Source organism: Anolis carolinensis, chromosome 4, assembly GCF_035594765.1.
Source record: "Anolis carolinensis isolate JA03-04 chromosome 4, rAnoCar3.1.pri, whole genome shotgun sequence".
In the NCBI taxonomy this organism is placed as follows: Eukaryota; Metazoa; Chordata; class Lepidosauria; order Squamata; family Dactyloidae; genus Anolis; species Anolis carolinensis.
The window spans coordinates 122,872,299-122,890,903 of record NC_085844.1 but is presented as its reverse complement, the minus strand read 5'-3'; the positions used below and the strand labels follow the sequence as shown (position 1 = coordinate 122,890,903).

At 37.4% G+C, this 18,605-nt stretch overlaps 1 protein-coding gene across 4 annotated transcripts in view; it reads right to left on the bottom strand.

The window, feature by feature from the left end:
- sycp2l (synaptonemal complex protein 2 like) overlaps nt 1-18,605 on the bottom strand; it is a 65,879-nt gene that overhangs the window by 23,470 nt on the left and 23,804 nt on the right. For all 4 annotated transcript variants that reach the window (XM_062977721.1, XM_062977720.1, XM_062977723.1 and 1 more), the window contains 10 exons: nt 14,744-14,892; nt 12,380-12,440; nt 9,230-9,324; nt 8,156-8,228; nt 7,820-7,934; nt 7,302-7,359; nt 4,447-4,502; nt 3,065-3,116; nt 2,155-2,204; nt 1,229-1,277 (listed from right to left, as the gene is read on the bottom strand). In XM_062977721.1, coding sequence (XP_062833791.1) covers nt 1,229-1,277; nt 2,155-2,204; nt 3,065-3,116; nt 4,447-4,502; nt 7,302-7,359; nt 7,820-7,934; nt 8,156-8,228; nt 9,230-9,324; nt 12,380-12,440; nt 14,744-14,892 — 758 coding nt within the window. The remainder of the gene's footprint in view (nt 1-1,228; nt 1,278-2,154; nt 2,205-3,064; nt 3,117-4,446; nt 4,503-7,301; nt 7,360-7,819; nt 7,935-8,155; nt 8,229-9,229; nt 9,325-12,379; nt 12,441-14,743; nt 14,893-18,605) is intronic.

Here is an 18,605-nt window from a genome sequence, read left to right as displayed (position 1 = left end):
TATAAAAATGATTCACAAATAAAAACATCACTATATTTTTACCCAAGTAAATATCTCTGTAGGGATCTCTAGGTCCTCTGGTGCAATTCTATGGTCAACCTCAAGCAGACGCTGAGCACAGAGTCACACTGGAATACCTAGAGATTCCTAAAGAGAATACATAAAGCAAGGAACGGTTTCATCAGCATTGCCTCTGAAAAATTCTGAAAAGCTCTTGAGAAGACAAACTGACAAATGTCAGCATTCTGGAAGAAGCAAAGCCCACCAGCATAAAAGAGCAGAAAATTTTAAGAATATTTGTGTGACTATTTTTTAAAACCACTTTAGTTCCAGAGAGATAGCTCCTTGAAGGCATACTTGACGTGTAACAATATATATGGAGGGAGAAGAGAATAGTCCTCCCTAAATATGCCCTTGATACCCTCCAATATGTGGTAGGTTTCTGTTGTAAGTGAACAGACACTTACTGTATATACTCGAGTATAAGCCTAGTTTTTCAGCCATTTTTTAGGACTGAAAAAGCCCCCCTCGGCTTATACTCGAGTGAGGGTCCTGGTCGGCTTATACTCGAGTATATATGGTATATTTATTATTTTTCTCTATTATTATTGGTATTACTACATTTATTATTTTACTCTATTATTATTGTTACGATTACAATTATTTTACTCTATTTTTACTATTATTAATACATTTATTATTTCACCCTGATATTATTATTGTTATTACGTTTATTATTTTACCCTGTTATTATTAAAAGGATACATAAGGGCATTTACATTAAAGCAGATGAGATTAATGATTTAATCAGAGTCAGAAAGTCTTATCTTAGAGTTTTATGTAAATATTCAAAAACATTTAACCTAACCTACAATTAATGTAATGTTATTGGTATCTATTTTTATTTCTGAAATTTACCACTCTCGGCTTATACTTGAGTCAATGTTTTCCCAGTTTTCTTGTGGTAAAATTAGGTGCCTCGGCTTATATTCGGGTTGGCTTACACTCGAGTATATACGGTAATTCCTCCCTTTAAAGAATGCATCCAAGCCCATCCAAATGTTGCTTCTAAATGAAACTCAAGTTCAAGAAGCATTCTATGAGAAGCAAATGTTATTAAATTGCAGAACTGATAAAATGTTTGATTCACAGTAACTTGCCACAAAATTTCACTGATTTGTAAAATCATTATCTCTATATTAAATTACTACTAAAATGAATACTTTACCAGCCTTTTCCCAGACTTGCTTATTTCCATCCTTCTTTTTCCAGAGTTACTATCCACAAGGAAAAAGAACATTTGAAGAGACAGCAATGGATCAGTAGAAAAACATTTAGACCTTTTTGCAAAGATGTTGCCCCTGGCTGTAAAGTAAATGTAATACTAGCACTGCTTTTTCTGTACCCCACCAGGGACTTGCACTATATTTCTGCTTTTGGGTCTCATCTGTCAAATAATTTGAGGAACCATGGGCCAACTCAACCTAGATTTCGATAGGAATTCAAGTTGTTGTGTGCCTTCCAGTAATTTCCAGCTGAGCGCAACTCTAAGGAGAACCTATCATAGGGTTTTCTTGGGACAACTTCTTCAGAAGGGGTTTGCCATTACCTTTTTCTGAAGCTAAGAGAATATCATTTGCCCAAAGTCATCTAATGGTTTTTCATGGCTAAGCAAGACTTTGAACCCCTACACTATGTCGACCACTTGCAAAATCGAAAAATGAATAATAATTACCTAACTATCCACCTATCACAGTTGGCTTTGCTCTTCATTCAGATTAGTCAGTGCTGTGCACTATTTTGCTTGTTTAGGTGCTCCAGTCTAGATAGTTGGAGCAGATTTCAATATATTTAAATATATCCACAAGAAAAATTTGAAGTTGGTTCTTACTCCAGAACCTTTCCCCCCTATTTTTTTTTTAGAATAAGAACAGTGTTTCCTCTTGCTGCTCAAATTGCTTCACAATTTAATTATTCTGAAGTTTTCCCCATGATATTCATTTCTTTCAACTTTCCCAATGTGTACCCGTGGTTTGCTTCTGACACTATAAATAAATAATCTTTCCCATTGTGGCATGGCACTTAAATAATGCAATGTATTTTATAATGAACTCTAAAATAGTCAAAAGAATGTGACTATAAAAGTACCCATACCTTTGTAAACGAGACTTTGAGACAAATACTTTTTGCTTCATTTTAAAAACCTGGACACAAAGAGAAAATAAAAATATTTTGAGTGGAGTTTTTAAAAACTAGAGAAGCACGACAATGAATGGATAAAATTAGGAAAGTGACAGAAAGACCTAAGCTCTTGATTAATTGTAAAAGATTCAGACACTATAGATAAAGTCCCAGCTTATGTCTCCCATTTCAAAACATGCAAATGCTTATGAGTAAAGCTTAGAGGAGGCACTTCTGTTGACTTTCTCCCCAGAAGCCAAAGGCATTGCTATTAAATTGCCTTAGATTAAGAACCCAAGGTTAAGTCTCTTGCAATGAATTATTGTGTTTGAAACACTAATTTATAATGGCTTAAATACTTCAAAGGCACTAGATCCTGTCTGATTTTGGAAGCTAAGCAAGGTCAGCCTTGGTTACTGCTTTGACTGGAAATTACCAAACAAAACCAGATGCTGTAGGCAATATGTCAGAAGAATAAACTGGCAAAATCACCTCTGCGTGAAGAAAATTCTATAAAATTAATTGGATTACCATAAGTTGACAGCCGACTTAAAAGCACCCATATACACACATATTTATGCTGGGGGGGGGGGTCTTATTAATATTATAGTTTGCTATACAATGTACTTTTAGGAGATAGCCCATTGTACAGTGGGTCCTTGGTATCCACTGGGGTTTGGTTCCACAATCCCCGTGGATATTCAAGTCCCATTATATACAATGAACAGAATAGTAAAATGGCATCCTTATATAATGAAAATTTGCTTTGGGGGTTTAAAAAAATTCTTTTCAAGTTGTGGAGGATTGAATACATAAACACAGGATCCGTGGATGCAGAGGAACGAAGGCAAGTGTTTTCTAACAAAAGGTTTTGGTTTTTTACCATTTCTTGTGTCGCAGGGTCAGAAGAGGTTTCAAATTCATATGCATCATCCCTGCAATAGGCAAATGAACTTTTAAAGTATCATGAAAATACCAGAATTCAAAGATGCAAGCTCCACAAAGCTGTATAAAAGACAGCATTCTAGAATAATGGCTCATTATTTCGGCTTTTTAACTTTTCCCCTCATTTGCCCTCAGGACTCTAAGAAATTCCCTTATACAAAATTAGTGCTACTGCTAACTCGATACTGCTATTACTACTAGAAATTACTTCCCTGGTTTTCACATAGATCAACCTTTATATCATCTGCTATGTGGCACATTCAACTAGAGATCTTGAGGAATCAACTTGGGATCTTTGGCAGTCATTGCATCACTGACTTATGGCCTTTCTCCATTATGACTGTTGACTAACATTTAAAGGAGAACTCTTCCTTCCAAGTAGGTCAGTGAATCTCAACCTGTGGATCTCCAGATGTTTTGGCCTTCAACTCCCATAAATCCTAACAGATAGTAAATTGGCTGGGATTTCTGGGAGTTGTAGGCCAAACCATCTGGGGATCCACAGGTTGAGAACCACTGCCGTAGGTTGTCAACTTTGCCAAAATTTGCGTGTTATATTTTAATGTAATAATGCCATCATATGAATGGTCATTAATACATTACAATGTACAGTGCTCCCTCACTTATCACTGGGGTTAGGTTCCAGGACCACCCGCAATAAGTGAAAATCCGCAAAGTAGGGACACTATATTTATTTTAATATTTATACATTATTTTAGTAGTTATACACTATTTTAAGTCTTTATCAACCAATTGTGTGTTGATAAATCGCCTCCTTCTCCTCCCGTTGCCGCTTGGGCTCCTTTTCTCTCTGACTTCTCCTTCTTCCCTTCCTTAGGCTGTAAATTGTATTTTTTTATTATTTATAATAGTCTTTTAGAGTTTATTGAAAAACCACAAAACAGCAAATCCCCGAAAAGTAAACCACGAAGTAGTGAGGGAACACTGTATTTCTCATACTTGGTAAAACATTTCAGTATTTAGAGAAATTACAATACAATTTATTCAAACACTGGATGTGTTATCTCAACACCTGTGTCAAATCTAGAAAGCTACACCTTTCATGAATAGACAGTACAATTTCCCCACATACACCAGTATCATATCTATCTTATAATTCAGGTTGGTCAACTAGTGGCATATTATGGACAATAAAATTCAGATATGTGCATATTCATATGGTAGTACATTCCAAATAGATGCATAGCATGTATTCCTTTGTAATTGTGATGGTGAGGAGTATAGCCCTGATTTGCAAGCATTATGAAGCTTTAGATATTTGCACCGTCTACTGTAAAAGTAAAAGCAGCAACTACTTACTTAGCTTCAGTAATTTGTTTGCCGCTTGCTCTGTTTGTCTTCTCTAGTTTATCATCCTATAAAGGAAAGACAGGGCCACATGGTTGTACTGTTTTGCTGCAAAAAAAAGCTTTAGACCTCCTTTGAAGCACCTGAAGGTTTTCTGGCAAATGTAGGTCACTGTGGGGCACACTCTCCGGCCTCAAAACTTAACTTAAAATTGAAGAATAGCTTTTGTGTTTGGTCAGTCCTGGACATTGTAGATGAGGTAATACCTTACATTTGCAGCTGCCACCTCTTCATCTATTGCATTACTTACATGGAAAGAGTAGGAAACAACTAATTCTTCTACAAGATCTGTAAGGCCCGAGGAGGGGCCAAATGCTAGCAAGTAACAATTTCTATTTTTGTCCCTGCTCTGCCCTGCTGTACAATGGAGGGGATCAGCATTCTGCAAGTGGAAGACTTATTAGCCAAATGTTATGCTTAAAAACCCCTTCAAAGTCCAAACTATCCAAACTATAGCCTTTTATAATGCTAGCTGAAATAGATTTCTAGTCTCACTTAAAAACCCCTACAACAAAATGTTGTTCTGATGGTATTTGACTCCTGAGAAGTTGGCTAAAATGCAAAGAAAAGCAAAAATATGAGCAGTATTTCCTTAAAGTGTAGCAAAGAAATAGGAATTTTTCTTCACATGTGGTGGACCTGCATTAAAGCATAACATTTCTGGGATTTGATATGCAAAAAAAATCTTCAAAATTGCAATCCAATTATATCTTGAACTGTTTTTATTAGGTCTATTTAACGAACAGGTGAAATTCAGCAAATGCAAAAAAAATTACAATATATAATTAGAGTGAGAATGTTGTAGGCCAAAAATGGGAAAAGGTTGAAATACCAACAGCAAAAGAGTGGATGTTTTTTAAATGGCAGAAATGTCAACGATGCTTAGGGAACAAAATTAAAACAACTACAGAAAGGACTGGGAAACATTTTAAAATTTTATGAAAAAAGAAAAAGTCACATAACTATGGACTGAGGGTTTTAAATATGTTTGCAGCATATTATATCAAAATATATGAAGCAACAATTAGCTAGAGGGTTTAACAGCATTGTCATTTTGGAAGATAATTATTTTATATGTTCAAAAAAGTAATGCCTTCTACCTAGGAAACTGGAAGCCAACAGAGATGTGGGGAGGGAGGTGGTGGGAGGAATTAACTTATTGTTTTACAAAACATGTGTTGTTGGTAATATACGTGTGTGGGGGAAATTAAAACCTAAAATTAGAATATATTTAAAAAAACCTTCATTGATAAATGTGACTGTTTCTCAACCCCGAATTTGTCAATACTTAATGAGATTAAAGAGAACCAGAAAATCCATGACATGGTCATCATAAATTAGAAATTACTTGAAGGAATACAACAATAAAATAAGATTAAGCAGAAGTAAAAAAAAATAGGGCAAACTAAAAGGAAGCAACAGTTGTCACCTTTGCCAATCCAACCAGGTCACAGAATGAAGATGGTGCCAAATAACAGTGGTCATTGCTAAATCAATGCTCAGGGATAAATAAAAAATGGTGCTATGCTTAGTGCCACTATCACTATGGACTTGGTTGATTGGACCAGCAAGCAGTGAACAACAGTAGCAAGAAACCGAAGTTGAATTGGACCCAGGTTTCACTGCTGTTCAGAAATATGACATTTGGGCGCAGTTCTCTCTAACTAGTTATAAAGAAAGGGCTAGCAGCAAGGCCCTCCAGAAGCACTACAATCTTCTGTACTTAAATGTCTATCCAACTTTAAGAAATCTATGAAAATTAATTCACAAATAATTAAAGCAGAGAATAAAATAAAAGCAAAATAATGGCAACTTTGTGCCCACAAAAGCAAGCATCTATAGCTACATTTGGGCAGGGGAAGAGAGATGGGTGAGTACTTGCATAGAAAAGTGTGTCCAGTTTTCAAAAGAAGGAAGAGTACTTTTTACTTTCAGAAATTATATCTGGTTTCTTGTCTTTCACTATATGCTTACAGTATGGTAGGGCACACGAAACTGCCTTGGAAAATGAAGTTCTTTTAATACATCATCTAGGAGCCCCCATTGGTGCAATGGGTTAAACCCTTGTGCCGGCAGGACTGCTGACCGACAGGTTGGTGGTTCAAATTTGGGGAGAGTGGGTGAGCTCCTTCTGTCAGCTCCAGCTCCCCATGTGGGGACATGAGAGAAGTCTCCCACAGGGTTTTTTTTTTTCGTGTCAGGAGCAACCGGAGTTGCTTCTGGAGTGAGAGAATTGGTCATCTGCAAGGACGTTGCCCAGGGGACCCCAAATGTTTTGATGTTTTACCATCCTAGTGGGAAGCTTCTCTCATGTCCCATGGAGCTGGAGCTGATAGGGGGAGCTCATCCGCGCTCTCCCTGGGTGGGATTCGAACCTGGTAGCCTTCAGGTCAGCAACCCAACCTTCAAGTCACAAGGCTTTTATCCCCTAGGCCACATCAAACATCCGGGTGTCTCCTGGGCAACGTCCTTGCAGACGACCAATTCTCTCACACCAGAAGTGATTTGCAGTTTCTCAAGTCTCTCCTGACACGAAAAAAAAATATCATCAAATACAGAACTAAATTGGGAAGAACAGAAAGCAAGACCAGAATTAGAGGACGCAACGCTGTAATGTAGAGACATTACAAATGGGGAGCGGGGGGGGGGGGGGGGGGGGCACATGTTTTGATATTTTAAAGGGAAGTTATCTTCACTATCCGCAATCCTATTACATGTTCTTTTATCAAGCTCCTTGGATGACTAAGTCATATCCCAACATATCTAATCAGGAAGACTGATGCAACTGAATGCACATGTAATCATACCTCTAAGGGGACTACTTCTTCAGTCTGGATTATAGGCTCTCCTTCTATGCTCGGCTTGCTAGATGCAACAGAAAGAAGATGTAGAGCAAGAATAATTTATAACATTTTATGACATTATAAATACTCAGTATACACAGCTTCCACGCAGCTGGGAAACAAACTAAATATGACTAATCTAAAACAGGGCTAAGGGATATTGTACCATCCATGAACTATGGAATGTCAACTCCCATCACCTCAAACACTAACATGGTGCCTGCAGTTAATGAGAATTGAAGTCCTATACCATCCGGACAATCACACAGCTTCTAAGACAATGATTGAAACTAGTCCTGTTTCCACTGCATGAAAAATACTTTTAGAAATTTGGGAGGTGGTAACACGCTGCCTAGCTCTCATGTCAACAAATAAAAATATGGCGTGCTATATATAAAGTTTAAGAAATGACTCCTCCTTTGACCTTTTTTTCCCATCCTAAAGCTATCTTTTAGTACAATTTGATGAGCCAGAGCACTTACCCAGTCTTATCCCTTTGTTCCACTGGAGATGCTTTCAAGGCACTTGTATTCAGCGAGGGAGCTTTCAGTGTATCATTTGGGGATGTTAGAGGAGCTGCATCTGGATTATTGGAAGCTTTTAAGGGAGAGAAAGGCAGGTGGATGGAGAGAAAAGAAGATGAGAGGAATACATATTTCCAAGTTTAAATAAGCAGAGAATTCATAAGGATCACAGTTTGCCAAAACTCACTTCCCTTGCTGCAAGTCCCAATGGCTTTTTAAAAATACAACTTTTAAAATAAAATGTACTGATATTCACAGCCTTAATAAGAGGATACAATAAAAGGCCTTCCTGACCTTGTCTGGCATGTTCTTCTGCACCCTGTTGGCTCTCTTCAGCTGCCATGGAACCTGTAGGAGGACTTGTTTTCTGTCAGAGAAAGGGATAAATAATATCAAACATAATATACACATGACTGTCATATCCACACACTGCATTTCAGTGTATCAATTCAAAGAGGAAATATACCTTCATATATCAGAAATGGGACATACACTTTTCCTGTCCTTAGCTGGGACAGGCATTTAAACAGGAGGGTTTGGTTCAAAACATTCCCCATGTGGGTACCAAAATTCATGGATGCTCAAGTTCCATTACATACAATGATGCAATGAAATGGTGTCCCTTAAATAAAGAGGCAAACAAGTGTTAGAGGGTTATGTGAAATATGTGAAATGGTGGGAGACTACAGCAGCATTTACCTACTCAACAGAACTTTTACAAAAGTAAAACACAAGCTTAGGCAGACTATGTGGCATGTAGGATCACTGAGGTGTTGAAAGATAGACAGTCTTCTTCTAATTTCTCAACACAGTTCAGTTGTTGTTCTGCCATTGCAGCCAATGGTCTGAAAATTTTCATTTTTTTCGTAAGCCAGATGAAAATTCTATTCATATAGGCGCCTCATTTTCATTAGCAGAAACAAATACGAAAATGAGATGGAAATGAATGAAACTACACAAAATGAACAGAAATTCCATACAAAAGTGCAACACTAATATATAGGTGCCTAGCTGAAAGACTTAAAGCAGTTGTTATGTCTTATTTGTTGACTAAGCTAAGTAAAATGAATCTTGATTGATGCTTGGGTAGCAGGCTGCCAACAAATACCAGGTGCCTTAAGCAATATTTCAGAGAAAGGAACTGATGAAACATCTCTAAGTATTCTTTGCCTAAGAAAACACCAAGAAATTAATAGGATCACCATAAATCAATGGGTAACATGAAGACACATAAACACACATGAAGGTATGAAGCTGTTACTTGCCCATGATCACAGATTCAATAAGAGAATACACAACACAGGGCTGGGCAACAGTGTAAACTCCCACCAGCCCACATTTCTTAAGTTCAAACTATACCATACTTACTATTATTGGAGACTGATGAATTTGCTGCGATGTCAGAATGTTCGATAAGCAAACTGTACACACAAGGTTTTCTGTTCTTTCCAGATTATTGCTTGCTACAGTAAAACAAATGTGTGACAAAATTATGTAGACCTTGTAGTACAGCGTTTTTCCAAGCTGTGAGGAATCTATCAGGAATCCGTAAATGACATCCTGAGAAGAGTAAACTTCTCAGAATAATGAATAAAACAGCATTTGGAATAGTCCAGCCCAAAGGACAACTTTGTGTGAATATATAAGGCTATCGCTGTTTTTGCAGCAGTTGATCCCTTCAGGTTCCCTGGGCTACTTTATCCAAACCAGAAAAAGAAGCTGAGTTACATCTTCCAGAAGCCTTTAGGAGCAGTAATTCACCTTTTTAAAAGCTTACAAGTCCTCGCTGCACTGTTTAACATAACAGATATCATTTTTTTCAATTACTATAACAACTTGTAGAAAGATACAGGATTCCTATATATAGATATAGTAGATATAAAGAATAGCCATCTCTTAGGAGTACTTTAGCTGTATATTCCTGCATGGCAGGAGGCTGGACTGGGTGGCTCATGCATCCTCTTCCAATTTTGTGAATGTATGATTTCCTCATAAAATAGAGGCATCGTATTCAAATACCCACTCTTCTATATCTGAGACACATCTAGAAGAGATTAAAAGGGATAATAACTCTGGAAACACTGGTCAACAAATTTTGAGGAATGTTTTGTTTCCTTCACAATTTGGGGTAAACCAAGTAGATTTTAACACACTTAATACAATTATGTATTTATTCTCTCTGTTATCACATTCAGTTTTTGAGAAAATGTGATACATCCTAAGCATTGCTATATGTCTATAGTGACATACTATATGTCATCAGGAAACAAAACAAATAATGTTTTGCCATAGATTTTTGTTTGTAATCACTGTCTGATGCTTTGCAGATGAGAGGTCAACAATAGTCACCCAACACAGATGGATTCCATTTTCCCTGATATCATTTCTCCATCTTGGCAATGTCCTGAAGAAACCTTTCACCAAGTTCATCACTCACAGCGCTCAGCTTGTATGGAAAAAAGTCCAAGTGGGAATGAAGAAAGTGTGTCTTCAGTGATTTCTATTGTCTCACTCACAAAAGAAGCAGCAATATTTTATGTAACCAAGTTGCAGACCCAGTAGAATTGCAATTACTTTAAGATCACTACACAGGTTCCAGTTGTGCATTGAGTATTTAAGGCGGTTCAGAAGAAGTTGCATGTTCTCATATGATTTTTTCATAAGAACGGTGCGTCCAAGAGGTATAGCAGGGGAGATATTGCCGTCATGCAGCAAAATAGCCTTCAAACTTAATCTGTCAGGGGTACTTTGATTGTGCTTTTCCTGAATGGCAGGGGATTGGACTAGATGGCCCATGTGGTCTCTTCCAACTCTATTATTGTATGAGTCTATTAATGATGAGTCAATAAACAATCACCATTCTGTTGGGTCATGGTTACATCTGAGAGCACAAAAAATCAGTTAATGCCACAGCAAAAGGTCAGACTGTTAGCTTGGCTAAAATATTTTGTTAAATCTTCATCATGGTGGAGAAAATTTGATATTTTCGTACCAGATGAGAAAAGATTCTATCTTTGCAGCCTTGATCCAAGTAGGTCCGCCTGACTTGAATAAACACAAATCTCTGACCGTCCATCTCTGCCTGAGATATTAAATGAGGATCACTGGATGTTGATGGCACAAAGTCAGGATCAGCATTAGCTTCCATTTGCATCTGATTGTCATCATTGCCTACTTCCTCGTCCTCTAGTGTCCATGCCACTGGCATGCCCAAGCAAGTTTCTACACTATCAGAAATTTATTACTGTGGTATTTAACAGACCGCGTCTCTGTTATATGTTACATAATGTTGGTTATGGCTGTCAAAGATATCAGCTATCTAAAAAATCCCTTGCAAGTTACAGTCAAACAGAGAAATATTTCAAAATTTTGCAATAATTGTAAAACAAAATTGGGTGTTTCTCAAAAACCTTATGTGATGTGACAATTTTGAAGTTATTTCTGTGATCAGAATCAAAAAATCTATTTGGTATACAAAAAATGTAAAGAAATCAAAATACGTGTTTTCCAGTGAAATCAGAATAAATGAAAGAAATCAATATGTGTAAGCCTGGAGATGACTGAAAAAGATATAGCATCAATCCTCAACTATATGCAATGATATGACGGAGAAGGTCTGTTTTTTGTTATCCAGAAAACAGTAGGTAGAAATGAGAATGAACCTAGAACTAATAGGTGGAAATTGAAAGGAAATAGACTTTAAATAAAGACTCTTAAGAGTAAAATACCCAACTGTAGAGCAGACGACTCCAGAAACTGGCATAATATCTCATTTAAAACCACATATACTTCACTAGCAATGTTAAAGAGGCAGCTGGACTGTTATTTGTCAGATATGCTGCTGTTGCAGGAGTTTGGATTGGAACATCTTCATGACACATTCCAACTCTGGAATTCTGTTAGTGTTTTGAGATTTCTATAACCATAAATCATGAAAAAAGATGTGACTAACACAGTCACCAACTACTGTGACAACCTAGTCATGGTTCATCTTGAGTCATCAACATCTTTAATGAGCAAATGAAACATGGGCTGTTAACTGTTTTTGTCATCGAGAACATTAGTGTAGCTTTTGTGTTAAACAGACGTGTGAACACATGAAAGAGAGAGGATAAATGAAGCATGGCACTAACACAACCCACCCAAACTCTCCAAATCTCATGTTACTATTTAATTTCCCCTGTGAAGGTGAGGAAAACAAACATTAGAAAAGGAATGTTCTGAAATGCCAGTTGTTTTGAAGCAGAAATAAAAAAAGAGGGCACAGAATACAAGGCAGCTTCTTGATCTCCTTTACTACCAGTTCTGAATACAATAGCTGACAAAAGATGCCTCTACACAACAACATACAGAAGCATTGCCAGAGAGACATCATGAAGAAACATAGCAAACCTATGCAAAGAAGCAAACACAAGAAAAAAAAATATATGAAGCGGTTTTCAAGAGGCTGCTCTGTGCCATGTGAAAGTCTGTATATGCAAAAGATAGCAAATATCTCCATGCTCAAAAGGTGCTCACCTGTTGGATTTTCCTGTGGTTGATCTCCACTCTCATGATTACCATCTTTGTCCATTGTTACCTATTCAATTAAATTAATTGGAAGACTGAGTTTAATCGAAGGAAACCAATATCTTATGGAATTATCAACTAATGTTTGCTGCACTCTAACAATATTCGCTTATATTAAGTAACTAGAACACATGCATGCTACTGCCAATTAGAGATAGGAAGGCCTGGAAAAAACCTGGGAAAATGGGGTGGGCGAAAAAAAATGGTAAAGAATGGGGGAGAAAAACTGTTTTCCCCTCCCCACAATTTTGTATGGTCACTAGGTGTTTTATTGTATGCTGTGTTTTAATTGTTTATTTTATTTGATTGTTGTGATCATTGTTTCTTAGTTACCGATATTGGTTTTAATCTTGTTATACAGTACTTTGTTTTTTGTTTTGGGCTTGGCCCCATGTTAGCCACCCCGAGTCCCTTCGCGGAGATGGTGGCGGGATAGAAAAATCAAGAAGTTGTTGTTGTTGTTGTTGTTATTATTATTATTATTATTATTATTATCCAGTTTTTTTACCATGCCTTCCCATCTCTACTCCCAACTACTTGTGCACATTTTCGTTGATCCTCCATTACCAAAGGAAGTAGCCACACCGTTTGTTAAAATAAAAGCAACAACTTTATTTTCGTTGCAGCAACTTTATTCAGACCATATTAACTGAGAGGAGATAAAATATTCCACAAGTCTAAACAAGCCTAGTATGAATTATATGTAGAAACAGGTATTTTGTATAAGCTTGCACTTACTGGGGCTGTATCAAAACTGATTTGCAACAATGTCAGACGGATTTTGGAGTGTTGCACAACTTTGATGCCTCTTTTTCTTCTAGATCTGGCCAGTCAATTCCAGCAGTAGAAGAAAATATAAAAATAGCCTAGTCCAGTCTAGGTCTGCATCATTACCAACTAGGCACCTAATGTTCACCAAGGCATCAGGCAAACAGGCTTCCTTGGAGGAGAAATCTTGAACTCAGAAAAGTTCTACCAGATTATGCACATCCCTCAGTTGTTGTTTTTTTTTTTTTTTTGTTTGTTTTGGTGGGGGGGAGGGCTTTTTGGCCTACAGTGCCCAATATCCTTCAACTAGCTTAGTTATACTGTTAGCTAGAGAATTCCCAAAGCTGCAAAGGATAATTTTAATGTATAATACAGGAGATTGATTGCCTTCTTGTACTACCAGACATGGAGAGAAGTTAACTAATGGGCTCACTTATTTATCGGAAAGATTTTTACCCTCCACTTTCACCAAAACAGGTTTGCAGTGCAACATCTACTAGGCTAGCATACTTGCTTGAGAAACAAATTGCTGCTATGTTCCTTCAACCTGATTTCAAATTATGGCAGCCTTATCATAATGTTTTCTTGGCAAGATGTATTCAGAAGTGGTTTGCCAATGCCTTCCTTTACATTTGAGCATGTGACTTGCCCAAGGCCACTCACTATACCAAAATGACTTTCATGTAAACAGAATGAGCTGCCACTAAATTGTGTCCCCATTGAGGCTAACCCTACATGGTACTCCCAACCTCGGTAAGTCCACTGAATCAAAACGATTCACATAAGCATTGGCTTCACTTGAGACTAGGAAGTGGATTTAGACTAGAAGTGAAAATTATGTGGCTAGCTAGATTTTCTTCAGTTCACATTAAGTCAGATAAGGAATGCTGTGAGTTTCATTCTGCAGTCCCAGTTACAATATGGAAGACCACATCATTACCATCCTAATTTATATCTTTTCCTTTCCAAACAACCTCTGGTTGGGCTTTCAGAAGCAGCCTTATACTGAATCTTTTTGACCTACCAACAAATTCTATGTAAGATAACTTTTTCTCAAATATAACATTAACATGAACTAAAAGAAGGTATGCCACTTACGGTCAACCCCTGAAGTCCTCTAGGAGAGCTGATTTTGACTAAATCTAACTTTATGGCTGGGATAAAGATGACTTTTTAAAAAATTAATTTTCTTTCTTTAACTTTTTTTTTCTAAACACAGTGTGTTATCTCCAACAATAAACAAGTGGAAATATACTCACTGAAGTTGCAAATATAATATTTTGCTTTGTTTTACAGTTAAAGCAAATTTTTTATTCAGAGACGTTTTATACAGTCAACAGTAACATGCAAGCATTGGCATATAATGAAACCATTATTTCTTACAAGTATCAAAAAAGTTGATTATTCCTAACATCACAAACCACTAGCGACTAAAATATATAAATATTTTAGAATGATTTTTAATAATGTTCAAACAAAAAGCCCACTATTCCTAGAAAGCTTTGAAGTAAGTATTAAAGTACAGAGGAAACAAAAAAAACTTGCCTTCGTTTCATCAGTTCTCATTACTTTAGAGAGTGGTGTCAAAATGTCAAACTGGCTATCAAAGTGAATGTTTATCTTTGTTACTTCTCTTTTGTTGATTGTAGTGGGGCTCTTCATTAGCAGTTTAAGAACCTTTTCTCCCCCTTCCTCTTTATGAAGAAAAAAGAAGGCACATGTTTTTCTGGGTATTCCCACTATTGGTTGTGAATGCAAAACCAAAACTAATTAATTCCACCACCTTGAGTATGAGACAAACTGATGCCTAATTCAGGTATGGAGCCTGATAAGACTGGAAAATGAAAACTACTCACTTCTGCATTGATAATGAAATAGCATCCTCTATTGCAATTGAGGACAACAGGACAACTTAATGACTTCATCATACGGGGAGAAAATTGGTGGCATACGCTGATCTAGCTCTATTCACCCATGGAGCCGGCCAGCTCCCATCAGACAATGTCATGCCAGCTCCGTGGGTGAAGGACGATGGAATCAGAGCGCTGGCAACACGGAACGCTTCCCGTGTTGCCATTAAATCTATTAAGGGAAGCTACGTACTCACGCTTCCCCCTCCCATGGATCCAGGCAGTGCGAGGTGTGGGGTGCCACACCCCTCAGCGAAGCGGAGCACTGCCTCCTCCTGCCGCCAGCCCTCTGATGAGGTAGTAGTAGAAGAGAAAACAGTTGCTCCATTCTTCTTAATGGTATGGCAGGCCATGTACTACAAGAACCTTTTACTCCCTTCCTCTTTTCCTTCCCACCCAAGGCTGGAGGATGCTGAAGGCAATGCCAATGGTTCAGGCTCTTTTCCAATGAATATCATAGAATCATAGAATTATAGAGTTGGAAGAAAAATTATTAGGTTGAACTATCTGCCCATCCAACTATAGGTTTTTTCTGCCACTACTATTTTGCACTTTATTGAGAAACTACCTCTCCCATTTGATATATTTTGCACTTTGGCCCAGATCCTTGTTTTACTCTCCTGCTTTTAATATTTTATGCTATATGTTGATTACTATGATGGTTTTATTGATATTGATGTTTTATTGTTGGAATAATTGTTTTATCATTTTATTGTTGTAAGTTTTCGGGCTTGGTCCCCATGTAAGCTGATCCGAGTCCCCATTGGGGAGATGGGGCGGGGTATAAAAATAAAGTTATTATTATTATTATTATTATTATTATTATTATTATTATTATTATTATAAAATTTATTTATTTATTTCGTGTCAAAAGCATTGTACATTTCAAATAATGGGGGGGGGGGGGAGGAATCACAAGCAACTAAATAGTTTTGGACCAAAAGCGGGCAACAGCAACCGCATTGTCTGTAGCTTTAAACAACTCCTCCTCCGTACATGAGGCAGGGCATTGTGGGCAAGCATACATATGCTGAGTTGTTTGTTCAGCTCCACAGTCACACAAGGTGGAGGATTCCTTTTTTATTATTATTATAATAAAAAGAAAATGCAGGAAAAGCATAATCAAAGCATCATAGTGCCTTCATCTCTCTGGCTTTGAAGGGTCTGAGAGGAGAGAACAATATGCACCAAGTGGGACAGAAGACCAATATTAGGTAGCTACAATAATAGTATAACCTCTTCCAGGCTGTGGAGAGCACTATAGCATTAATCATATTAGGGGCAGACAACTATGGAGTGGCAGGGGCCATTCCTGTTTCCCACTCCCCGGTTACTCTGGCAGCATCATTATATTTTGGCATGCTGAAATCGATGTGACACCACTTTTAGTTGCCATTTTGAATTATTTTTGGCCTTTTTGGTTTTTTAGCATTTTGAGGTGAGTGAGTGAAATAAAGTGCAACACTTGCAACTAGTTTGGGATGCATTTGACAGGGTTTGGGACAAAAACATGCACAAATTGGCATTTTTTAAAAGAGATCTGGGGCTTGCGGGGGGAGCACACCTTGGCATCCTGAGAATAACATGCAGCTCTGGGCCCACACTTTACCTACAAGTACATTATAGTCTGAGATGAAGATACTATGGCAACAAAAGTATACCTGCTACTGCCCTTGATTTCTTTGCCAGAAGCAACTGCTGTTTCTAAGATGGCAAGCAGCTAATAAATAGTTGGTTGCACCTCATGTGTACACACAGAAAGTAAACAATTGGAAAGCAGGCTTTCTCAAATTTTTATTATTACCCCACTTTTTAAAATCTACCCCTTATTTCATATCAAAATGTTTTAAGAAACAAAAATGCTACTTTCTACCCACTATATCAACTTGAACTATGGTGTGGCAGACAAAAGGTCTATTTAGTTCATATTTCTGTTCAATTAATTGCTTCAATGAGAAAGCCCAGAAGCAGAACAGGTAGGCAGTAAAAGCTTCAAACATGCATTCGCCAAAAGTACAAAAGGTAATGGTAATACATAACCATAGTAACTAAAACTCTCACTAATTATATCTTTCATGAATTTGTCCAATCTTATCTAAACACCATCCAAATTTGAAAACATCACTTACATCTTGCAGTTGCAAACTCCATAGTTTACTGAATTCTTATAAAAAGAAGTACTGCACTTGTTTTTATCTGCACTTGATGTGGTTTTTAACTTGTAATATGTTTTGATGGATTTTAACTGATTTTTTTTACTGTTGTTTGTGCTTAATTCTGTTTTAATTTTTGTATATTTGTATATTTTAAATTCTGTGCTAATGCTTTTATGCTGCTTTGAGTCCCCTTTGGGGAGATAAAGCGGGGTAGAAATATAATAATAATAATCTTTGTTGAATATCTCACCATTTTGCTGAATTAGATGGTCACAATTTTAGCATTATGTGATAGAGAATTACAGGTTTCCCTCCAAATTTGTGGTTTTGACTTTTGCAAGTTTGATTATTCATGGATTTGATTTAAAATGTTCTGTCTTGGAATCCCCTGGTCCTCCGGTGTGACTGCATGGTCAATGTCCTCCAGTCATGCTGGAGGACCTAGAGCAGAGCTTTCCAAATGGTTTGTCACGACACATTAGTGTGTCGTCTGAAGTGTTTAGGTGTGTTGTGTGAACATATGATACCACTAAGTCTGAGAAATAATAAATAAATCATATATTTAAAAATATATAAATGAAACATTTTTTCATGAGATATGTTGCACCCCCATAAATGTTGTTATAACAGTATATGTACCGGTGTCCATATATCTAATATGGGATTGAATTACTATGTTGCGAAATGATGCATGTTTAAAAATGGTGTGTCACCAACATAAAATGTTTGGAAAGCCCTGACCTAGAGATTTCTAGAAAGTACATTCTCTTTAGGAATCTCTAGATCAGAGCTTTCTAAACTGTGTGTTGTGACAAGTTAGATTGTCAGCTGCTATATGTAAGTTTAATCATAAGAACGTAAAGAGAAACCCCTGAGTCTGAAATAAGCAATACCAGCTTGCATGCACCTTTATGCACCTTTAGTATGGTGCATTAGCATATTTTATCATGTCTGTTGCAACTGAGGAATCATAGGTTAGCAAAGATTTTCTCCTGACATTAAGTCCATTCATGTCTGACTCTGGAGGTTGGTGCTCATCTCTATTTATAAGCCAAAAGAGCTGGCGTTGTCTGTAGACACCTTCTAGCTCATGTGGCCAGCATGACTGCATGGAGCACCGTTACCTTCCCACCAGAGCGGTACCTATTGATCTACTCACATTTGTATGTTTTCATACTGCTAGGCTGGCAGAAGCTGGGGTTAACAGCGGGTGCTCACTCCGCTCCCCGGATTAGAACCTGCAACCTTTCGGTCTGCAAGTTCAGCAGCTCAGCGCTTTAACACGCTATACCACCGAGGGAATCATAGAGGTTGAAATAACTTATTCCATGTCACTTCTAA